Source organism: Primulina huaijiensis, chromosome 2 (genome assembly GCF_012295235.1).
Source record: "Primulina huaijiensis isolate GDHJ02 chromosome 2, ASM1229523v2, whole genome shotgun sequence".
NCBI lineage: Eukaryota > Viridiplantae > Streptophyta > Magnoliopsida > Lamiales > Gesneriaceae > Primulina > Primulina huaijiensis.
In genome coordinates this window covers 31,328,316-31,346,013 of record NC_133307.1, presented here as the reverse complement: position 1 = coordinate 31,346,013, position 17,698 = coordinate 31,328,316, and the positions used below count along the sequence as shown (strand labels likewise).

General features: G+C 35.4%; 3 protein-coding genes across 6 annotated transcripts; 1 reads left to right on the top strand and 2 right to left on the bottom strand.

The window, feature by feature from the left end:
• Positions 1-1,444: 1,444 nt before the first annotated feature.
• Positions 1,445-5,262, bottom strand: LOC140971654 (dihydrolipoyllysine-residue acetyltransferase component 5 of pyruvate dehydrogenase complex, chloroplastic-like). Its single transcript, XM_073434019.1, has 6 exons — positions 4,153-5,262; positions 2,903-3,094; positions 2,703-2,790; positions 2,167-2,237; positions 1,979-2,062; positions 1,445-1,864 (listed from the first exon to the last, which is right to left on the bottom strand). The coding sequence occupies exons 1-6, from the start codon at positions 5,041-5,043 to the stop codon at positions 1,760-1,762; spliced, it is 1,431 nt and encodes a 476-aa protein (XP_073290120.1). The 5' UTR covers positions 5,044-5,262; the 3' UTR covers positions 1,445-1,759.
• A 682-nt stretch (positions 5,263-5,944) lies between these two features.
• Positions 5,945-9,313, top strand: LOC140971653 (tetratricopeptide repeat domain-containing protein PYG7, chloroplastic-like). Of its 4 annotated transcripts, none has more exons than XM_073434018.1 (5): positions 5,945-6,363; positions 6,946-6,988; positions 7,692-7,984; positions 8,361-8,507; positions 8,805-9,313. In XM_073434018.1, exons 1-5 carry the CDS (start codon positions 6,154-6,156, stop codon positions 9,084-9,086), a joined length of 975 nt encoding a protein of 324 aa, XP_073290119.1. In that variant the 5' UTR covers positions 5,945-6,153; the 3' UTR covers positions 9,087-9,313. The 4 variants fall into 4 exon arrangements, with proteins under 4 accessions (XP_073290119.1, XP_073290118.1, XP_073290116.1 ...); XM_073434017.1 differs by having other exon boundaries at positions 7,686-7,984; XM_073434015.1 differs by having other exon boundaries at positions 5,946-6,363; positions 6,934-6,988; positions 7,686-7,984.
• An 88-nt stretch (positions 9,314-9,401) lies between these two features.
• LOC140971652 (FHA domain-containing protein PS1-like) lies at positions 9,402-13,368 on the bottom strand. The gene is made up of 6 exons (XM_073434013.1): positions 12,853-13,368; positions 12,049-12,260; positions 10,669-11,946; positions 10,361-10,496; positions 9,877-10,256; positions 9,402-9,796 (listed from the first exon to the last, which is right to left on the bottom strand). Exons 1-6 carry the CDS (start codon positions 13,151-13,153, stop codon positions 9,548-9,550), a joined length of 2,556 nt encoding a protein of 851 aa, XP_073290114.1. The 5' UTR covers positions 13,154-13,368; the 3' UTR covers positions 9,402-9,547.
• Between the last annotated feature and the right edge of the window lie 4,330 nt (positions 13,369-17,698).

Sequence of the window (17,698 nt, the reverse complement as noted above, 5' to 3'; positions counted from 1 at the left end):
GACTTCTGATCATGCCAATACCATGACCCAGGTTTATTAAATCTTTCAGAACAGTACTGGTTCTTCTTTTGTGTGGAAGGATGTTGGAAAAGATTCAAGCCCCTCCTCATGGAGGGGAGTTTCTTGTAGTTATGACAATTCTTCCATTGTTGGACTATCTTTTCCATTTTTTGCCATTTCCACCTCTGAATTTCTGCCACTTGTGTGCAAGATTGATACTTTAGTGTCACTTGATGTGTCTAACAATCAACTGATCAGTCCCAGATGGGTTTTTTGAGGTATCAGGGGGTTGAATTGCTGAACTTCAGTGGGAACAAGATGGTAGGATCTTTGCCTGCTTTCAATGGTGTGGAGTTGCTTGATTGTTTCGACAATTTGTTCAATGGAAAGATTGATTTGCAGCTGGTGGAGATGGATTCACTCCGGAGTCTGAATCTTAGCCGCAATATGTTTGAAGGGAGTGTTCCTACAAGCTGGGAGGAGCTGAATCTATTAGAGGAGCTTCAGCTTTCTTTCAACAATTTTTCTGGTGAAATCCCTGCACAACTCACAAAATACAGAAATCTGAAATTGATTGATCTTCGTAACAATAAATTCTCCGGCTCAATTCCTGAGAAATTGGGAGGCCTCGCCAAATTGGAAATCATAATCTTATCTCTCAACAGTTTGAGTGGTGGGATTCCCACTTCACTATCCAATATCACCACGCTTCAGACTTCAGAGACTTGCTGCTAATCAGAACAAATTTAACGGGACTATTCCACCTGGGATAACTGTGCATCTAAAACATTTATACCTTAGTTTATAACAGTTTGACTGGACCGTCCGATTTCCTATCAGGGCCGAATTTGGAGTCTCTTGATTTGTCATACAATGAATTGGAAGGATTGATTCCTGGAAATCTATCCATAAACTTGTTTAGGTTAAGATTAGGAAGCAATTCTCTCAATGGAATTATTCCAATTGGATCATCGAGAAATCTTGTGAAACTGACTTATCTGGAGCTGGATAACACCAATTTGGTTGGGACGATACCTAATGAATTGGCTATGTGCACAAAGTTGGCATGGTTGAATTTAGCCCAGAATAACTCAACTGGTCCGCTGCCCTTTAGCCCAGAATAACTCAACTGGTCCGCTGCCCCCGGCAATAGGCAATTTAATCAATCATCGAGCTTTATATCTGCAGTTCAACGATTTTGTTGGTGAAATCCCAACACAGATAACCCAGTTGAATAGATTGCAATGGCTGAATCTTAGCAGGAACTGGCTGAATGGCTTAATACCATCGTCCATTTCAAGATTGAATGATCTAGAAAGGTTGGACTCACAAGTTGATAACCTAAGTGGTCCAATACCAGACTCCATTGGAAGCTTATATATATATATATATATATATATATAGTAGCCGCATAACAACCAGAATGATATCTGATGCGAAACATTGCGAAAAATTCATAGCCTCAAGATCAAAATAGTCTATGTACCCGATTAAGAACAATAGAAAGTGTTGCTGGAGCCTTAAACAACGAAATCTAATGGAATATCTATAAAATTAAAAACAATTAAAGTTGGAAAAACAAACTGAAGCAAATGCCACCACAAATGGCTGGATCAAAATCTCTTTTCTGCATTTTGGGGATCATAATAATTGCTCGGTTGACAAGGACATTGGTCTCCTTTATTCTTGCAAGGAAAGCACTTTGAATAGACATGCTAAGACAACACAGAATCTTGAATCTTTGAATATGAGTTTGACTTTAAAGGGTTAGATCTTTTGGATCTTCAATAATCTTAGCTAATGTTTGCAAGAAAGCTGCCAAATCAGCACCATATATGACCCGATGATCTGCAGTAACGTTTACCTGGAAGAATTGCACACACGGCACAACATAAAAATTCAAGCAGGTGACAAGTTTCATTAAATGAATGCAGACATAAAAGTTGACCAGACGAGTTATAGTAACAAATGAATCCACCTGCATCTGATTTTTCAGGCCAATCCTACCATCCTTGGTACCAACCAAAGTGGGTTGAGAAGCTCCAACAGCCATAATTGCACCCTGTGGAAATGCCAAATATAGTTCAAAATGATCAGATTACCTGCAAATTTTATATTATCAATCAATCCATGACAATAGTGCCTTTACTATAGCTTCCAACTTACAGTTCCTGGGGGCAAGATGGCATCAAAGCGATCCACGCCAAACATTCCAAGGTTAGATAGTGTGAAAGTTCCTGTAATGTATCAAACAATCATGAACCAAAAGCCAATATCAAGAAGGAGCTGTCAATATTCACAGTAAGTTCCCATTTCCCATTAACACTTTGAAGACAATGATCTATGCCCATAAATGGACAATGAATCAAGTTTCACAATCCAGTTATAGATCCCAATCTCTGTTCACTTCTACACAATTGTTAATGGATGAACTTTATCATCGGCTAAAGGGAGATTTATCAGACAAACAATTCAAAGATGACTAGCGTTCTTGACCAGAACTATATCGTTTTTAAGGGATGGATGACAGCCAGCTAAGATTCCGAATCACAATAGTTCAGGGCTAGACACTTGTTAATTTTATGTCCTGACAAATTCAAAAACAATCAAGAAGACTTTAAATCACTGTGAGAGTCACATTAGGGAAAAGAAGACCTTTTCTACAGTCGCGTAACAGCATTTGTGTAACCTAGTGAACTTACCTGTACTATATTCATTAGGTTGGAGCTGCTTAGCTCTTGCTTTATCAACTAACTCCTTCCACTTTCTTGATAGTGAATAAAGGTCGATCTAAGAAAGTATTACAATGAGAAATAGAAGTTAATCAAGTAATTAATAGAGAAGGGCCACAAACAGCAGAGTCTCACATGAATTGAATGACGAAGATGTATGGTATGGTTACCTTATCAGCATCTAGAAGCACTGGAGTAATCAAACCACCGTCTATGGCCACTGCAACTGCAATGTTGATACGACTATTATATGTAAAGCTTTTACCATCTCTACAACTGGAATTCACAACAGGATGTTCGACCAGCGCAAGAGCAGTGGCCTTGGCTAGTAATGCTGTCATTGTCACTCCTTTGGACTTTATCTGAAAAATATTGAAAAAATAAAACTTGCCCAACAAAAACATAAGAAGAAAACAAAAAATGAAAGGCCTCGTTGATATAGAGTCTTAGGCCATCTCCAACGGTTGCACCAAAATGGTAAATGGGTTGGAAATGGATGTTGTATTTGGTGCAGAAATCGCACTATTTTAATGTAAAATTTGCACCAAAATAGATTTTGTGGTTGGAGATGATCTTAGGACTTGTTAAGTTTTGCTATGGGATGTTTTTTGGAAGAGTACAACAACACACAAGCCTCTATTCCACTACGCGGGTAGGCTATATGGATCCTCCTATGCCACATTCCACTAAGAAGGTAGGCTATATAGATTCTCCTATGCCATTATTTTTCATATTCTATTATATCATCATCTATATTTAGATAATGCATATCATGCTTAGTTGTTTGTATCCAAGTCTTTTTTTGTCTCCCTCCTCGTCTATTAATATGAGTACTAGTCATGATAAAAATATTAAAGAAATCTTTCGAAGACATGGTATTGGGTAAATAATTATGCCCATGATTTTGTTATGAAGAAATAATATAGTTCTGTCAATCATGTCATAAATTTCTAAAAACGTTACCTTAAATTTTAAATTAGAACATTTTGAATTAAAATATTATATAATATCAGAGCATTTTTAGGATTTACTGATAAATATAGTAAAGAATAATGATTATGTTGGAATTTGAGAAAAGAAACGAATTTTTGTATCGGTCAAAGGAAAAAAAAATAGTGTTTGTTTTTACTCTTGCTAATAAAAAATTACTTCTACCAAGTGAAAACAAACAAGGGCTTAGTAACTAACTAGTATTATCGGGTCAAGTCTATGATATGACTATGAGAATGAATACTGCTGGATAATAAAAAAGCCTCCCCAGATTTATCGATTTTATTATAACAACAGACTCGGAATTTTTTATGTTTCATTAGCACTCATCCACTGATGATTTTTCTCAAATTAAGCTAATATTTTTAACCATATGGATTGCATTTAACAAGAAAGAAAAACTAATAATTCTATAGTCACATCACGTTACCTTCTTGTACAAAGCATCAAGCGCATCAGTTGTGATCGTGTAACCCACTCTGAAGGTCGGCACTGCCAAGCTCTCCACCATGTTCCTGCTCACCGCGCCTTGCATTGTGGTGAAAGGCACTACTGACCCCAACTCAACACCCTTCGGCTTAGCCATCTCGGTAAGCACCGCTGTACCACCACTGCCGCTAACGTTTGCCGCAGCCACTGCAGCCTCAACGTCCTTGGCCACAACCCTACCGTTTGGCCCGCTCCCAATAACAACCCTCAAATCCAACCCAAAATCCTTAGCCAATTTCTTGGCATATGGTGACGCCACCACTCTCTTCCCCCCTTCAGACGCTGGATGCACGGCCGGTGCCAATGCACCTGAATTAACAGCAGCATTGGTAACGCTAGCAAATACAGATGCTGAAGCGGTCGTCTGCCGGCTCGGTATTTCGACCAACACCTTCGGAGCGTCGGTTTCAGCAGGCGCAGGGGGTGAAACAGGAGCAGAGGAAGAAGATTTATGCGATTGGGCGAGTGCAATCTCTTCCTCAGATTCGGCAAGCAAAGCAATAGTGGATCCCACAGCGGCAGACAGGCCTTGGTCCACGATAATTGCAGCGAGATACCCATCATAAAATGACTCCACATCCATATCCGCTTTATCCGACTCAACCACAACAACAGACTCCCCTTTAGCCAGCTTCTCGCCCTCCGATTTGATCCAGCTGACGATTTTTCCCTCAGTCATGGTGGAGCTGAGCGCCGGCATGAATATCTCGCGGATCTTGGATTGAATTGGGAGAGTAGTCCACGTGAGATTGGCATATCCTTCACTGCGGCAGCGGAGGGACGGGGGAGCTGTAGGGATGAAGGAAGTGTGAAGGAGGTGCGAGTAAGACATTGTTGTGGGTGAAAATTCAGAGAAATTGATGATGTAGAAGTGTTCGATGAAATGCAAACGGGATGGATTGATTATATGGTTAAGCAGGGAAGAAAGAAAGAGTGGCGATTCCTCCTCGAATGCATCGTATCGAAGCAAAAGGGGACGGAGGTTTCAAGACCTCAACCAACTTTACCGGTATTCTCCACAATGAGTCCTCCGACTCTATGTAAAAATATGCTATTCTAATATTATTATTATTTATTAGTGAGAATTATTTTTATTTTGGTTATTTTTATTGTGTAATTATTATTATTTTTTTAATATCATGGGTTAGAATAATTTCTGTAATATATGGATATTTATAAAATTGTAATATTTTGGTGTGTGAGTATTTATTGGATTGCTGTATATAAATAATCATCGTACTAAAGATATTTTAGTATTAAAAAATTAATTAACTATGACATCAAAATTGTTTAATTATATATAGTTTTGTGTGATATTTAGTAGTTTTGGCCCATAATTTTATTTGGTAAAAATATTATATATTTTAAATTTGTACGAAAAAATATGTGTAAAATTTTAAATAAATATATATATATGTGTGTGTGTGTGTGTTATTTATGACAACACTTGTAGCTTTCAGGCATTATTTTAGAAAAATAATATCGTTTTTTTCCGTAGAAATAAAAGTTGTGGGAGCAAGAAGTATTTGAAATATTTAATTTTGGTGTGTTTTAAATTTAAATTAATATGACAGTATCTTATTTTGAGAAAATAAATATATTTATATTATAATATTAATGTAATTATAATATTAATCGTAAAAGTATGTTTTATTAAAAAAAAAATTAAAACTAGCATTTTATTTGTTATTTTAAAAAGAAAGAAGAAAATTAAATTACCAATTTACATGCTTTGAGAATTTAGTTTGAGATTGATGGTGGAGCCTTATCATCGTCACAGTGGAAACATTTCTCAAGAAATATACACGCATTACACACTCTAATTAACAAAGAATTTCACCGTGGATTCTTTCAAGATTCAGTTTTTTACCATAGCACACACACGGGCACCATCCAACAGAAGCTTGGAGTAGTGTGAAAAGACACTGCCAGAAGAGAAGAGATGCTAATCCAGTGCGCCTTTTCACTTCCTACACGACACTGTCAAAGCACAACCATCAGTATACCTCAATTATCTCCAAGAATCAAGCTTCAAAGCCCATTTTCTTGTGCAGTTTCATTCTTTCATGGAAACGAAACAGCCTTTTGTTACTTTTCAAGAAAGCCCACTTCGAGGAGATTTAGTTTTGCAGTCCCCAAGCTCTATCTTCGGGTATCACTTTTTTTTGGGGTGTTGAGAATTTGTTCAATTCTTCTTTAAGACTTTACTTTCCTACAATCGACCGTAGTTGGGGGTGATTTAGTTTGTTTTAGATATGTACTTTTGATTTTTTTTTCTTCTCTCCATATTGGGGGACTGGAACACGCTGCTCACCCATCGTCTGTGTATCTATCGCTAGATAGCGATAACTGATTCTAGGAACTGAACCAAATTAAACAACAAAGCATTGGTTGTTTCTAGGAAATGGGAATCACCAGGTTTGATTATTTATTGGTTATCAGTGAAAGTTAAAAATCAAGTTGGACTTTAATATACTTTATGGAATGTTTTATATATGAGCGTAGAGTGATCGACTTAATGGATTGCTTGAAAATTTTGGGACTGGGCGACATCAATTTGTATTTTTTCAGGCGATGAAGTTCAGTAATCAGCAACCCAAAGAATAATTACATCCAATTTAATTTGTTTTAGCCTCTATTTTCTTATTATAATTATTAGGCTTCCCGTGCTTGCTTGTCCAGCTGTTGTGCCAGTGATTGATTTGTTTTTCAATGAACTTAGGTACTGGAACAGGAAATTCAAAGGTGCTCATCCCTGAATTCGACCAAAGCTAAAGGTAATAAGATTGCCTTCTTTTTAGAGACTCTTTCTTTGAGTGTCCATTCCTATTCATTCAAGAAATGAAAATTAGTTTTTTCCTTTCATGTGTTTATATCTGGCCAAGTAAGTGAAAGACAGCATTGTGCATAATTGCATCCAGACAAGTACATTGACAATTTCTGTTGCTTCCTGCCCTTTCTATATGGTGTGTTGTTCTTTTATACAATGAGTCATGAGTATGACTGTCATTTTGTAGGGACATTCATCTGACATCTGAGAACTTCTTTTCCTGCTCCTAGATAGCTGAAATTTTTACATGACTAATATTCTACTTTGGGCTGCTAAAAATGCAATTTTGTCATTCATGTAATCATTATAATTGACTGCATCCTGGAAAGGAAAGTGGCAACTCGTGAAAGTAGAGACACCTAAGAGAGCTCCTCACTATCCTCGAGTTGTTACTATCTCCATTTTCTAGCATTATGCGATCAACTTATATTTAAGAGTGTACTATCTGGTTGTTAACTTCGGTTATATTTCAAGATTTATAATATGGTCTTGATTCATATTTAAATTCTTTGGTGTAATTTTTTGTTCATGCATATTTTGAACTTGTTTTAAAACTTTTAACTTTTCATGATATAGAGCTTAAGTTTAGTTTTTTTGCTTCAGTATAATGTAGCAATATTTTACATGCTGATATCAGCATATAGTTTCAGACTTATTGCGGGAGCCTTTTGTTGGTGATGATACAAAAAGAGTAGATGTGCCTCTCAGTTTCATAACATCTGTTTTATGCTCATCGCTTTCATGGTTGTCACCCATACAAGTGGCTCAAGCGAGTGAAGATGTAAGAGAAAATGTTGTATATGAGGTTGGGGAGTTGTTTGAATTGGGGATCCAGCTATCGTACTTGCTTTTACTTCTAGCTTTGCTCGCAGTTGGATCTTTCTTCGTTATTCGTCAAGTACTAGTGCGCAGAGAGCTTGATCTTTCTGCAAAGGAGTTGCAAGTTAGTGGTCTTGTATATTCTTCTTTCTTCATGGTTTTCCTTTCACCTAAAAAGCTGGCATTTAAATCCCATGTCCTTCTCACTCTATTATGATAATTGAATCCCTCACCATTAGTGCTCTAGTTGCAATATATCTAATATGACGTTACTATGTGGATACTCAACATGAATTAAAAGACTCACAGTAACTTTATTGATTGCACAAGAATATTAGCCGAACAGTTGAGTTGATGTTTGTTTTATCGCAGTTTACGTAATTTTTCTTGCTATAATCTTTTGCAGGATGCTTTTTTTTTTATTTTTATTTTTTATTCCTAACCAAGATTCTTGATTTTGTGTGTTTATCTTTGAGTTATTTTTTATTATAAAATCACAGGAGCAAGTTAGAAGTGGTGATGCTAGTGCTACTGAGTTATTTGAACTCGGAGCAGTGATGCTGAGAAGAAAATTTTATCCCGCTGCCACCAAGTTTCTTCTTCAAGCAATTGATAAATGGGATGGGGATGACCAAGATCTTGCTCAAGTACGATTCAATTCAGCATCTTAAATTTCGTTATCAGTAGTGCTGATGGTAGCACTGCCAACTTTTATTTCATTGTTATTTCTATGAAGTTGGTTTTGATTTCTAATATAGTGAACTTCTCTTCAACCAATGGAATCAGTAACGCCTTTATTTTCCTTTTAAACCGGACAAATGTTGTTTCTATGTTGTGCCACACAGTTAACTTTAGCTACTACTCATTGGACAGTTCTTGTGATGTGATATATTCTTGCATTTGATCACTCATTTAATTCACCGATTTCTTTATTCATACACTAGGTTTATAACGCCCTTGGTGTCAGTTATGTCCGTGATGGAAAAGTTGAAAAGGGTATAGCTCAGTTTGAGAGTGCTGTCAAACTTCAACCTGGTTATGTCACTGCCTGGAACAACCTTGGTGATGCATACGAAAAGTCCAACGACCTAAAATCCGCTCTTAAGGCATTTGAAGAAGTTCTGCTTTTTGATCCAAACAACAAGATCGCACGTCCCAGAAGAGATGAACTGAAGGAGAAAGTAAGCATGTATAAAGGAGTTCCTGTAAAAACAAAGAAGAAATGACCGATCATAGCTCGGATGATGATTGATTTCTATTTCTATAGCTTCTCTAGCCAGGAAAGTACTTTCGTTTTCATGTTCTAACTTGGACATCGTGGACTCGTGGTTCACCAAGTTCTACGATTGATTCACTTGCTATAATCCGAAAGATGGGTGTGGTTTGTGTATGCTGTCATTTATACAAGAACATTTTTCAAGAGGTAGCATGAATCCTATGGTTTCTTGCTGCATGTTTTGTTTTAGTTCAAACGGCCCCAATCATAATTTAGTATTTTTTTTCTAGTAGTATTCTGATATCATGAAGGTAAAATATTAGCTTGTCAATTGTAAGATTATGACCATTTACGAATGTCAAACCAATCAACGACCAATCATCGGTGAAGCTTTTGATATACAAAGCTGCCCTTTCATTGCAATAAGAAATTGAAATTCACATTTCGAAACAAACGGAGGGAGACCCTCATTTAGTGTACAGGAACACTTTTGCTGAAATTGGAATTATGCACAAGTATGAGCTTCAGGCCTTTCACACCTTCTCCACCAGATTTTGACAATTTCTTTGCCGGGCTGGGATAATATCTCTCCTTAAGTGTGGCATCATCCACAATGGACCAAGTAGGTCCTCTGGGTGAACTCTCGGTGTGCAAAAACCTTTCAGAGAATGGATTCACCAAGCTTCTACGGAATTCCACTGCAGTCTCACAAATCACACCCTGCAACAAACAAACATTAACGAGGGAAACATTATAAATACTCCTGACAGAAAATGTAATATGTGCAGAGATTCCCATACTTCTGCCATGGCCTTGATCTTCACAGTAACATCATCACTAAGAAGTACGAGCTCTTCATTATTCTTGATTCGTTTAAAGAAAAGAGCAAACTCAAGGATATGGTCTTCAGTAGTAGGAGTGGCAATTTCACGTAAACTATATGGGGAGAAGGGAATTGATCCAACTGAGACTGCAGTTTTATCCTCATTATACCAATGAGGAAACGAAGCAGGTGGTGGGGTTGGAGGAATCAGCATTCCTTCCTCTGCAGAGCTCTGCACATGTATCCACCATTTTGTGTTCTCCATACAATCTTCAATCCATTGCAATGCAGCAGAAACCTTTCCGCTTCTTCTAAAGAAACCTCCGCATCTTAACATGCAGTCCAATTCTCTAAGTACTGAGATCATATTCAGTAATCGAAGTAAAGATGCAAGTAAGTCTATCATGTCTTATACTAAAATTTGTGGAGAGTTGAGAAATAGTTCAAAGACTGGTATTTACCGATTCTGGGAATGATCAAACAAGTCCCTTTCAGACCTCGCAGAAGTTGCAACTCCTTCCTGGAGTTTTTGTTTAGTAAACTAGCAGTATCTGCAATGATAGTCCACCTTTTCTTTTCCTCCATCGTAGACTTTTTCTGCAAATTTGGATGGAACGTATGAAACTGCAAGATAACTTTGAACTTTTAATCTATCCTACTTTAAATGCAACAAAAGTTGTGTCCTGAGAAGTTGAAATTGCAACATTCTTAAATTTTGTCCAAGAATCTAGTACTACATCACACAAGAAAACAGGCCCATTACACATACAGGCAGAAGAAAAGCCTCTTCAGACTTGGTATAGTTGGTGCTTCTGCCACCGCTAATTGTGGCTTCATGAGTTGAAGGTTTTGAGTTGCCACTGCCATTACAACTGGACTTCAAGGACAGAGGTTGAAAAGGATTTCTATCTCCTCTGGACTTCAAGATAGACAGTTTTTTCTTTAAGTTGACATGACTTTTGGATGCAAAACTTTCTGATTTCTGTGTAGGAAGAACTTTTCGAGGCTGACTTTCTATATCTGAAGTAGAAAGATCGTCCACCTCTTGATACAAGTTGCAATTAACAGATTTTTTCAAGGGTGATGATCTATGTGAAGAAGTTGCGTGTTTAACTTCTTCTAATATTTCCAATTTCTTTGTTGACCTAAGACACGGAGCATTGTGAGACATATTCTCTTTGTCCGGAGTGAAAATGTGTTCATCCTGATCCACACTATATATAAGAGTCTTCATGATAGATTCACGATCCTTCTCACCTTTGCCCATCCAGGATCCAACAAGTAGAGGCAGGGGAGAATGATTTTCCTTGTCTGGAGTAAATATTTCCTTTTCTTCGTGGTCAGGACCAGTAAAATCATCTTCTGAAACTGATTCAGCGTGGTCATTTTCATGGAGTAATGATTTAACATGTGAACCATTGCTAGGCATAGGAGTCTTCAAGATTGATTGACAATTCTTCTGAGCTTTGCTCATCCAGGATCCAACTACAAGAGATTCCTTTTCTGGAGTAAAGATTTCCTCTTCTTCTTGGACAAGACCAGCAAAAGTATCTTTTAAAACTGATTCAGTATGGCAATTTTCATCAACTAATGATTTAACATGCGAAGTATCACTAGTCCCTGCACTACTCTTTTCTATATGTTTTCCAGTCTCAATCTGAACACTTTTCGGTTTACCCCTTCTTGACCAAATGTTCACACCTGATCTTTTCTCGGACTTCATTCCAGGGGTCTTCATATTTTCTATTTCAGACTGTGTTTGAGACACCACTGAGGGACAAAGTACACTTGAGGCATCGTGTTCTTCACCAAACTCACATGGCTGTATGCTCGAGATTTCAGTATCTTGAATGTATATTTCCTTGGTTTCCATCTTCACTTCATTGAAAAATGAATTACATGAGTTTTCAGGCATGAGACTCCCTGATGTACTCGTTTTTTCTATGGAGAAAGCTGGATTTTCATCAGAATGTAGCAGTTTTAGGCTTTTCATATAATCGCTCAATATCTGCACTTGATCGCCCTTACATGACAATATATTCTCATCCTGGAAAAATCAAATTTATAGAATACAGAAAAAGGTAGTATCAGAAATTCGATTAAACCGCATTGGTAAGCATGTTTTTTCAAGTGAATTCTGAAAATTGACCTGAAATGTCTCCCCTTCTGCGTCTTCTTCAACGGTATTTGTGTCATCCAACTGAGGCACAAATGGGTTGTCTATATCATAAGCACGGGTTAATGGAATCCAATTCAGCTTGTATAACCTACTCGATCCTCCAAGCTGTAATGTATCACCTTCATTCACTTTCATCAAGACTCCTGCCTCAATTCTCTTCCCCGAAACCCATGTTCCGTGTGCTGAAAAATAGGCCCCTCAAAATCACTAACTAGGAAAACCCGATCAATTCAATCCACATTCTCACACGAAAACTTCTTGCATAGATCACATCAAGAAGCGATGGAACATGAAACTCGATTATACATTTTACATTAATAGTACCATCTCAATCACAAAATTTTATAAGGAAAGAAGACTTTTAAACCCACTCACAAATGATCTACAAGCAGGTATAGGTGCTGCCAGTTAATCGAATAGCTTAGGTTGTAAGTTTTCTGTTCGAGAACCTCTGCTCTGATATTTCAATTCTAATCCGAAGATCGTTTCTAATCAAAGATTACAAAGAGAAATTATTTTTATCAGTATTTGCGTGAAAAAATCATATCATGAACTACCGTGAAGCTATCTATACAACAAAAAATAATAAATACCAAAGAAAGATTAAATAATTGTGCACTCCAGGGCATGATCATTACCAAATATGAACTGCAAAACTGAATTAACAGATGCATTTCGATCATAATCAGATTAAGATATCACCATCAGACCAAAAGAGAATCCATCAACAATTCATGTCACACACATTTAAAAGGGTTTCAAAAAAGAATTCACCAGAGGACAAATCAGTGACGAATAGGGAACGAGAATAGGCTTTCAAGGTAATGCGGAGGTGAAATCTGCTGATACTCGGATGCTCCAACTTTATACTGCAATCCGGATGCCTCCCCACCACCACCGTCTCCTCTATTTCTGGATCTTGATCGTCATTCTTCGCAATTAAAGAAGAATAAGGAGAAAGTGAAGGCGGGTTATCCAAAAGATAGATGTTCTTGAGAATGCAGTTGTTTTTCATGACTGTGAACACCGGGATTTCCTTCTCCTTTGATTTGAATCGTTCTTGGGTGTCTCCCATCGTTGAAGAGAGCAAAAGCAATCGAATGAATGCGCCGAGTGTGCTGGAGAAATGGGGTTTCGTTTCTTGGTTTCTTGATTCTTGGAAATAAAATTGATAGAGGGGTAGTCGGAATTTGAATGAAATCTTGAAAATGGCGACCGTTGGGAAGCACTAGAGACAGCTTGCGAAACGGCTAAATTTACAATCCCACCGGTTCATCAGCTAACAACCAACAGCCAAACAGAAAAGTAGTATCATTTTGATTGATTGGGTATTTTTATAAACGTTGATTAATATAAAATTGTTTCTTAAAAAATCATAAAAATCGAACCGACCATCTTATATATGATATATGTTTAAATGGTTTAATTGTGTTTTTTTTTATGACGAGTTTATATTTTTCCAAAAATCACAATTTTTTTCCGAAGAGTTGATATTATGTATCGACCATTGCACATAACTAGATGAACGGTTTAAAATAAAAGATATCAATATTGCTCTCTATGAACCATTATTTGTTTCACAAAAATTAATATGAGGTTGTCTCTCATGTCAATTTTGTGAGACGAATTTTCGATTCGATTTATTAAAAAATATTATTTTTTATATACAAATTATTATTTTCATCATTCTATGTTAATTATATTATGAAAAAAATTGTTAATATATGTTGATTTGAGTTAATAATATTATTTTTTATGTCAAAAATATATTGTGTTAAAAATATTATTTTTCATATCAAAAGTATGATTTTTTACTGTAAATATAAACTAGGCCGACTAATCTCACAGATATAAATCTATAAGATCGTCACAAAAACTTACTATATTTGTTTTGTGAAGAAGTTGCATTTCATTTGCTCTGATTTATGTGCAATTTTTATATATTCTCACTATAAACCTGTATTTGTGTTGTGTCGTTCCATGATTAATAAACAATGATATAATACGAACATATGTCACGAACAATGGTATAATACGACCCTAATCATGAATTCTCTAACTGGTGCTTACTATTCGAGTAAAATATTTGAGTTACATTTGTCCACCATTATATTATCATCCTTGAGTATATAGCTTATGATAAAAGAAATTATTAGATTATATTTTTATTTGGCTTAGTTATTGTGATTATTTTGTTAAGAAAATAAAAAATACTTTTTTTGCAATTTTGAAAAGATATGGAGATAATAGATTAAAATATTTGTTTGATATTTGTTGTGGTTTGTTGATTTATAAAATATTGTTTTAGATATGACAGATTTTTCATTCATTTTGAAGATCGTCGAGTGTAGTCATGTGTGGTAGAGGGAGGCTGATTAGCTTTTATTGTCAAATATTTCGGATTGAGTTTGCATTGAAGATATTATTCGGGAGACGAAAATGAATCATCGGGAAATAACGTTATTTCTTGAATGAGACCAAAGTAAAAAGCAAAAAACGAAAATGTTCTCTTTGTGTCACAAAAAACACTGAGACAAGCTTATGTCAAAGCCACTTATTTCATTTTGATTTTGAGACTTTCAACTACTTGTGGTGCACTCACATATTCAAAGTCTCGTTATTCATTTATCGGGAGAGAAAGGTAATGTTCTCGGGAGAAAACATTGAACGGTGTCAAAGGAAGTTCGATTGAAACTGAGTCAAAGTCAAGTAGTGATGACTAAGTGAAGTCTACTAAAAGTGGTACCATAAAATGTCATAAGAAAAAATATAATTTCTGAAGTATTTAAATTCTTGTATGATTGTAACTTTTGAAATTAGTGGATTTACTTAATACATGGACGTGGTCTCGTGGAGTAGGTTTGTCACGTTCTGTGATCGAGGCTTGTTCAACGATTAAAATCATAAAACAACAAATCTCGTAGGACAAATCTTGTCAAAACTTGTCTATATCATGATCAAACATTATATTTACAACGCAATAGAAATCACACGAGAGTCGAAGCATGCAACTTTAAAAATAAAAAAAAAAGAACTAAAACAAATGCATGATTCTTGAGATTTGTTCTTCTTGCCGCCCCAAAATTGGATGTGTATTTTATTTAGCTTTTTTATTAATTGACTGATTATGAAAACTGGGTAAGATAAGGCACAATCAGAACAACACAAATGAAGAGGATTATATCATTAACATTCGACTCCGAAATACCAATTTTATGTCGATGCCTTCTCTTTATGTTATAGTTTAGATATATTAAGGGCTGGTTCTAGTGAAATAATTAGTTCACGATCTTAAAATATATACAAATTTTTTTTGTAAGATAGTATTGACAAATCTTCTATTTGACTCACTCATGAAAATGTATCAATTTTCATGCCAAAATTGTTTTTTTGTTGTTGTTGTAAATAAAGGCATTATTGACATATCTCATTAATAAAGATTCGTGAGACGGTCTCATAAGAGAGCTAATCAAAAATATACGTCAGTACTAATTTTTTGTACTTAGTTTGATCATATATATATGTGTGTGTGTGTGTGTGTGTGACACATAGAAAATCGGCCATATGTCGATGCAAAGGGCCAAGAAACATAATGTATATTGATAAGGCTGTGACAATCGACATTTTGTCTATTACGCAGATAAATTATACATTCTGACGTTATTACAAAATTTTCAAATATAAATGTTCTTTTATTCGCCGGGTTGAAATTAATTAAATTTCATGTTCTAGGTGACAAAATCTTGAGGGTATCCAGGGATTTGATGATTTTAAAATGTATTTTAATATATTTTTATGATATTAAATTAATTTTTGAAAATTCGAAATGCTAGGTTAAATTTTTTAAATAACTAGGTTGATTCATTCAAACAGCATTTTCGATGCATGAATAAATGTACGAAAATTTTATTGTACCAACTCTTAGACCTAAAAGCATTAATGACAAATGGAAGGGGCCAACAATTCTTTTTTTTTTTTTTTTAAAGAAAGATTTTGATTCGCCTTATAAACGGATATCTAACTTAGCAGAAATTAAGATTAGGGTAATAAACAAGAGGAGTCAGATTATTATAACTAAATTGTTGTTGTTCAAATTAGAAAACGTAAACGGACTGAATTGAACCGAATATTAATAAATATTTAAATTTAAAATTATACTCGAATTATTAATCAATTATTCATAATGTTGATCAAGAATCGTGGGGTGGACCGCATATCTATACAAAAATTCCGAGCACATAAGTTGAAGCGCTAATTCCAAAAGGCGTTGATTCGTTCTCTAGAAAAAGAAAACGACGGACTTTATTCGCATCAATTTGCATGCTGTTTCATAATTATTCCTCAATAATTTAATTTATATTTTTTAATCACTTATTATAGCATCCCAAGCGTATTTGCTTCAACAAATCATATATATCAGAGCTTTCGAACTAAAAAAAAATTATTTTAAACAAACAAATTGAACAATCTACTCCATTTTCAATAATAGTTTTAAGCTTACGCATGTGGATGACAATGGAAAAAGGTGGGGTGGGGTGGGGGGTTTGTTATCCCATCCCGATCCACGAATCTCATCACTATTTTCATACCCGTCTCGATCCACGTTTTTTCGGATTCGAGGTGCGGGGATCAAATCTTCATCATCATCTTTATTCTCATTTTCGTTTCAAAAATATTAATGGAGCAAGACGAAGACGGGTTCGAGGATTTTTATGAACCAAAACTTATCATTATCTATTATTATTAGTTATAATATTAATATTAATATTAATATCAATAATAATAATATTATTATTATTATATTATTAATTCTATAATATTATTATTTTATTATTAATAGAGTTTTCAGGACGGGACAGGTTCGGGGATGAAAATAGTAATCTCATATCTGTCTCGAACTACTTCGAGAATTTTAAAAATCCCCGGACCTGAACCTATACTCGAAAAAATCGGAGATCTCTGCCTTCGTTTTGGGTTTTCCTGCAAGGCCTCGAACCTATGAGAAAAATTGTAATCCCTATTTATGTATTGAAAAATTAATAATCTGACTTACGATTATTAAAATGTATAATAGTATGAGAGAAATTTATATTCTTTTAAAAATAATAATTTCTCAACTAAACGAAATGGCATAAAAAACCGGACATGGTACATTCAAAGAATAATTGATTTCTCTTCTTAAAAGTTGTCTCACGCGTTTTACAGCAAACCACTAGCTACCATGCGTCANAACTGTTGTCTTTGAGCGGATTTTTTTAGGCTACGACAACGGTTTTTGTTAAAACCGTTGTTAAAAGTAAAAAGACAACGGTTTTTGTTAAAACCGTTGTCTTTGATGTGTTGTTAAATAAGATTTTTGTTGTAGTGTAAACATAAAACAGTACTTTTTAACAAGAAAATTTCTAACTAAAAGGAATTCGACGTTCCTTAAAATTTTCAAAATCTTCAATAATAGTATCTATATAAATATTTTTAGCAATTTCTCTTTCAATAAATATCATCATTACATCCGAGAGAAAATCATTCTCCATTTTGCACCGAAGCCTGATGATATTCATAGCTGAGAATGACCGTTCTGTAGCAGCGGTAGAAACTGGAAGAGTCAGCACAAGCACGATCA

Coding starts and splice junctions, on each gene's coding strand:
- LOC140971654 (XM_073434019.1), bottom strand. CDS start 5,043: ATGTCTTACTCGCACCTCCTTCACACTTCCTTCATCCCTACAGCTCCC. Junction 3,095..4,152: donor TTGATGCTTTGTACAAGAAG/GTAACGTGATGT, acceptor AATATTTTTCAG/ATAAAGTCCAAAGGAGTGAC. Junction 2,791..2,902: donor TGCTTCTAGATGCTGATAAG/GTAACCATACCA, acceptor ATACTTTCTTAG/ATCGACCTTTATTCACTATC.
- LOC140971653 (XM_073434015.1), top strand. CDS start 6,154: ATGCTAATCCAGTGCGCCTTTTCACTTCCTACACGACACTGTCAAAGC. Junction 6,364..6,933: donor TCCCCAAGCTCTATCTTCGG/GTATCACTTTTT, acceptor CAATGAACTTAG/GTACTGGAACAGGAAATTCA. Junction 7,985..8,360: donor TTTCTGCAAAGGAGTTGCAA/GTTAGTGGTCTT, acceptor ATAAAATCACAG/GAGCAAGTTAGAAGTGGTGA.
- LOC140971652 (XM_073434013.1), bottom strand. CDS start 13,153: ATGGGAGACACCCAAGAACGATTCAAATCAAAGGAGAAGGAAATCCCG. Junction 12,261..12,852: donor CGTCACTGATTTGTCCTCTG/GTGAATTCTTTT, acceptor CCTATTTTTCAG/CACACGGAACATGGGTTTCG. Junction 11,947..12,048: donor CAGAAGGGGAGACATTTCAG/GTCAATTTTCAG, acceptor TGATTTTTCCAG/GATGAGAATATATTGTCATG.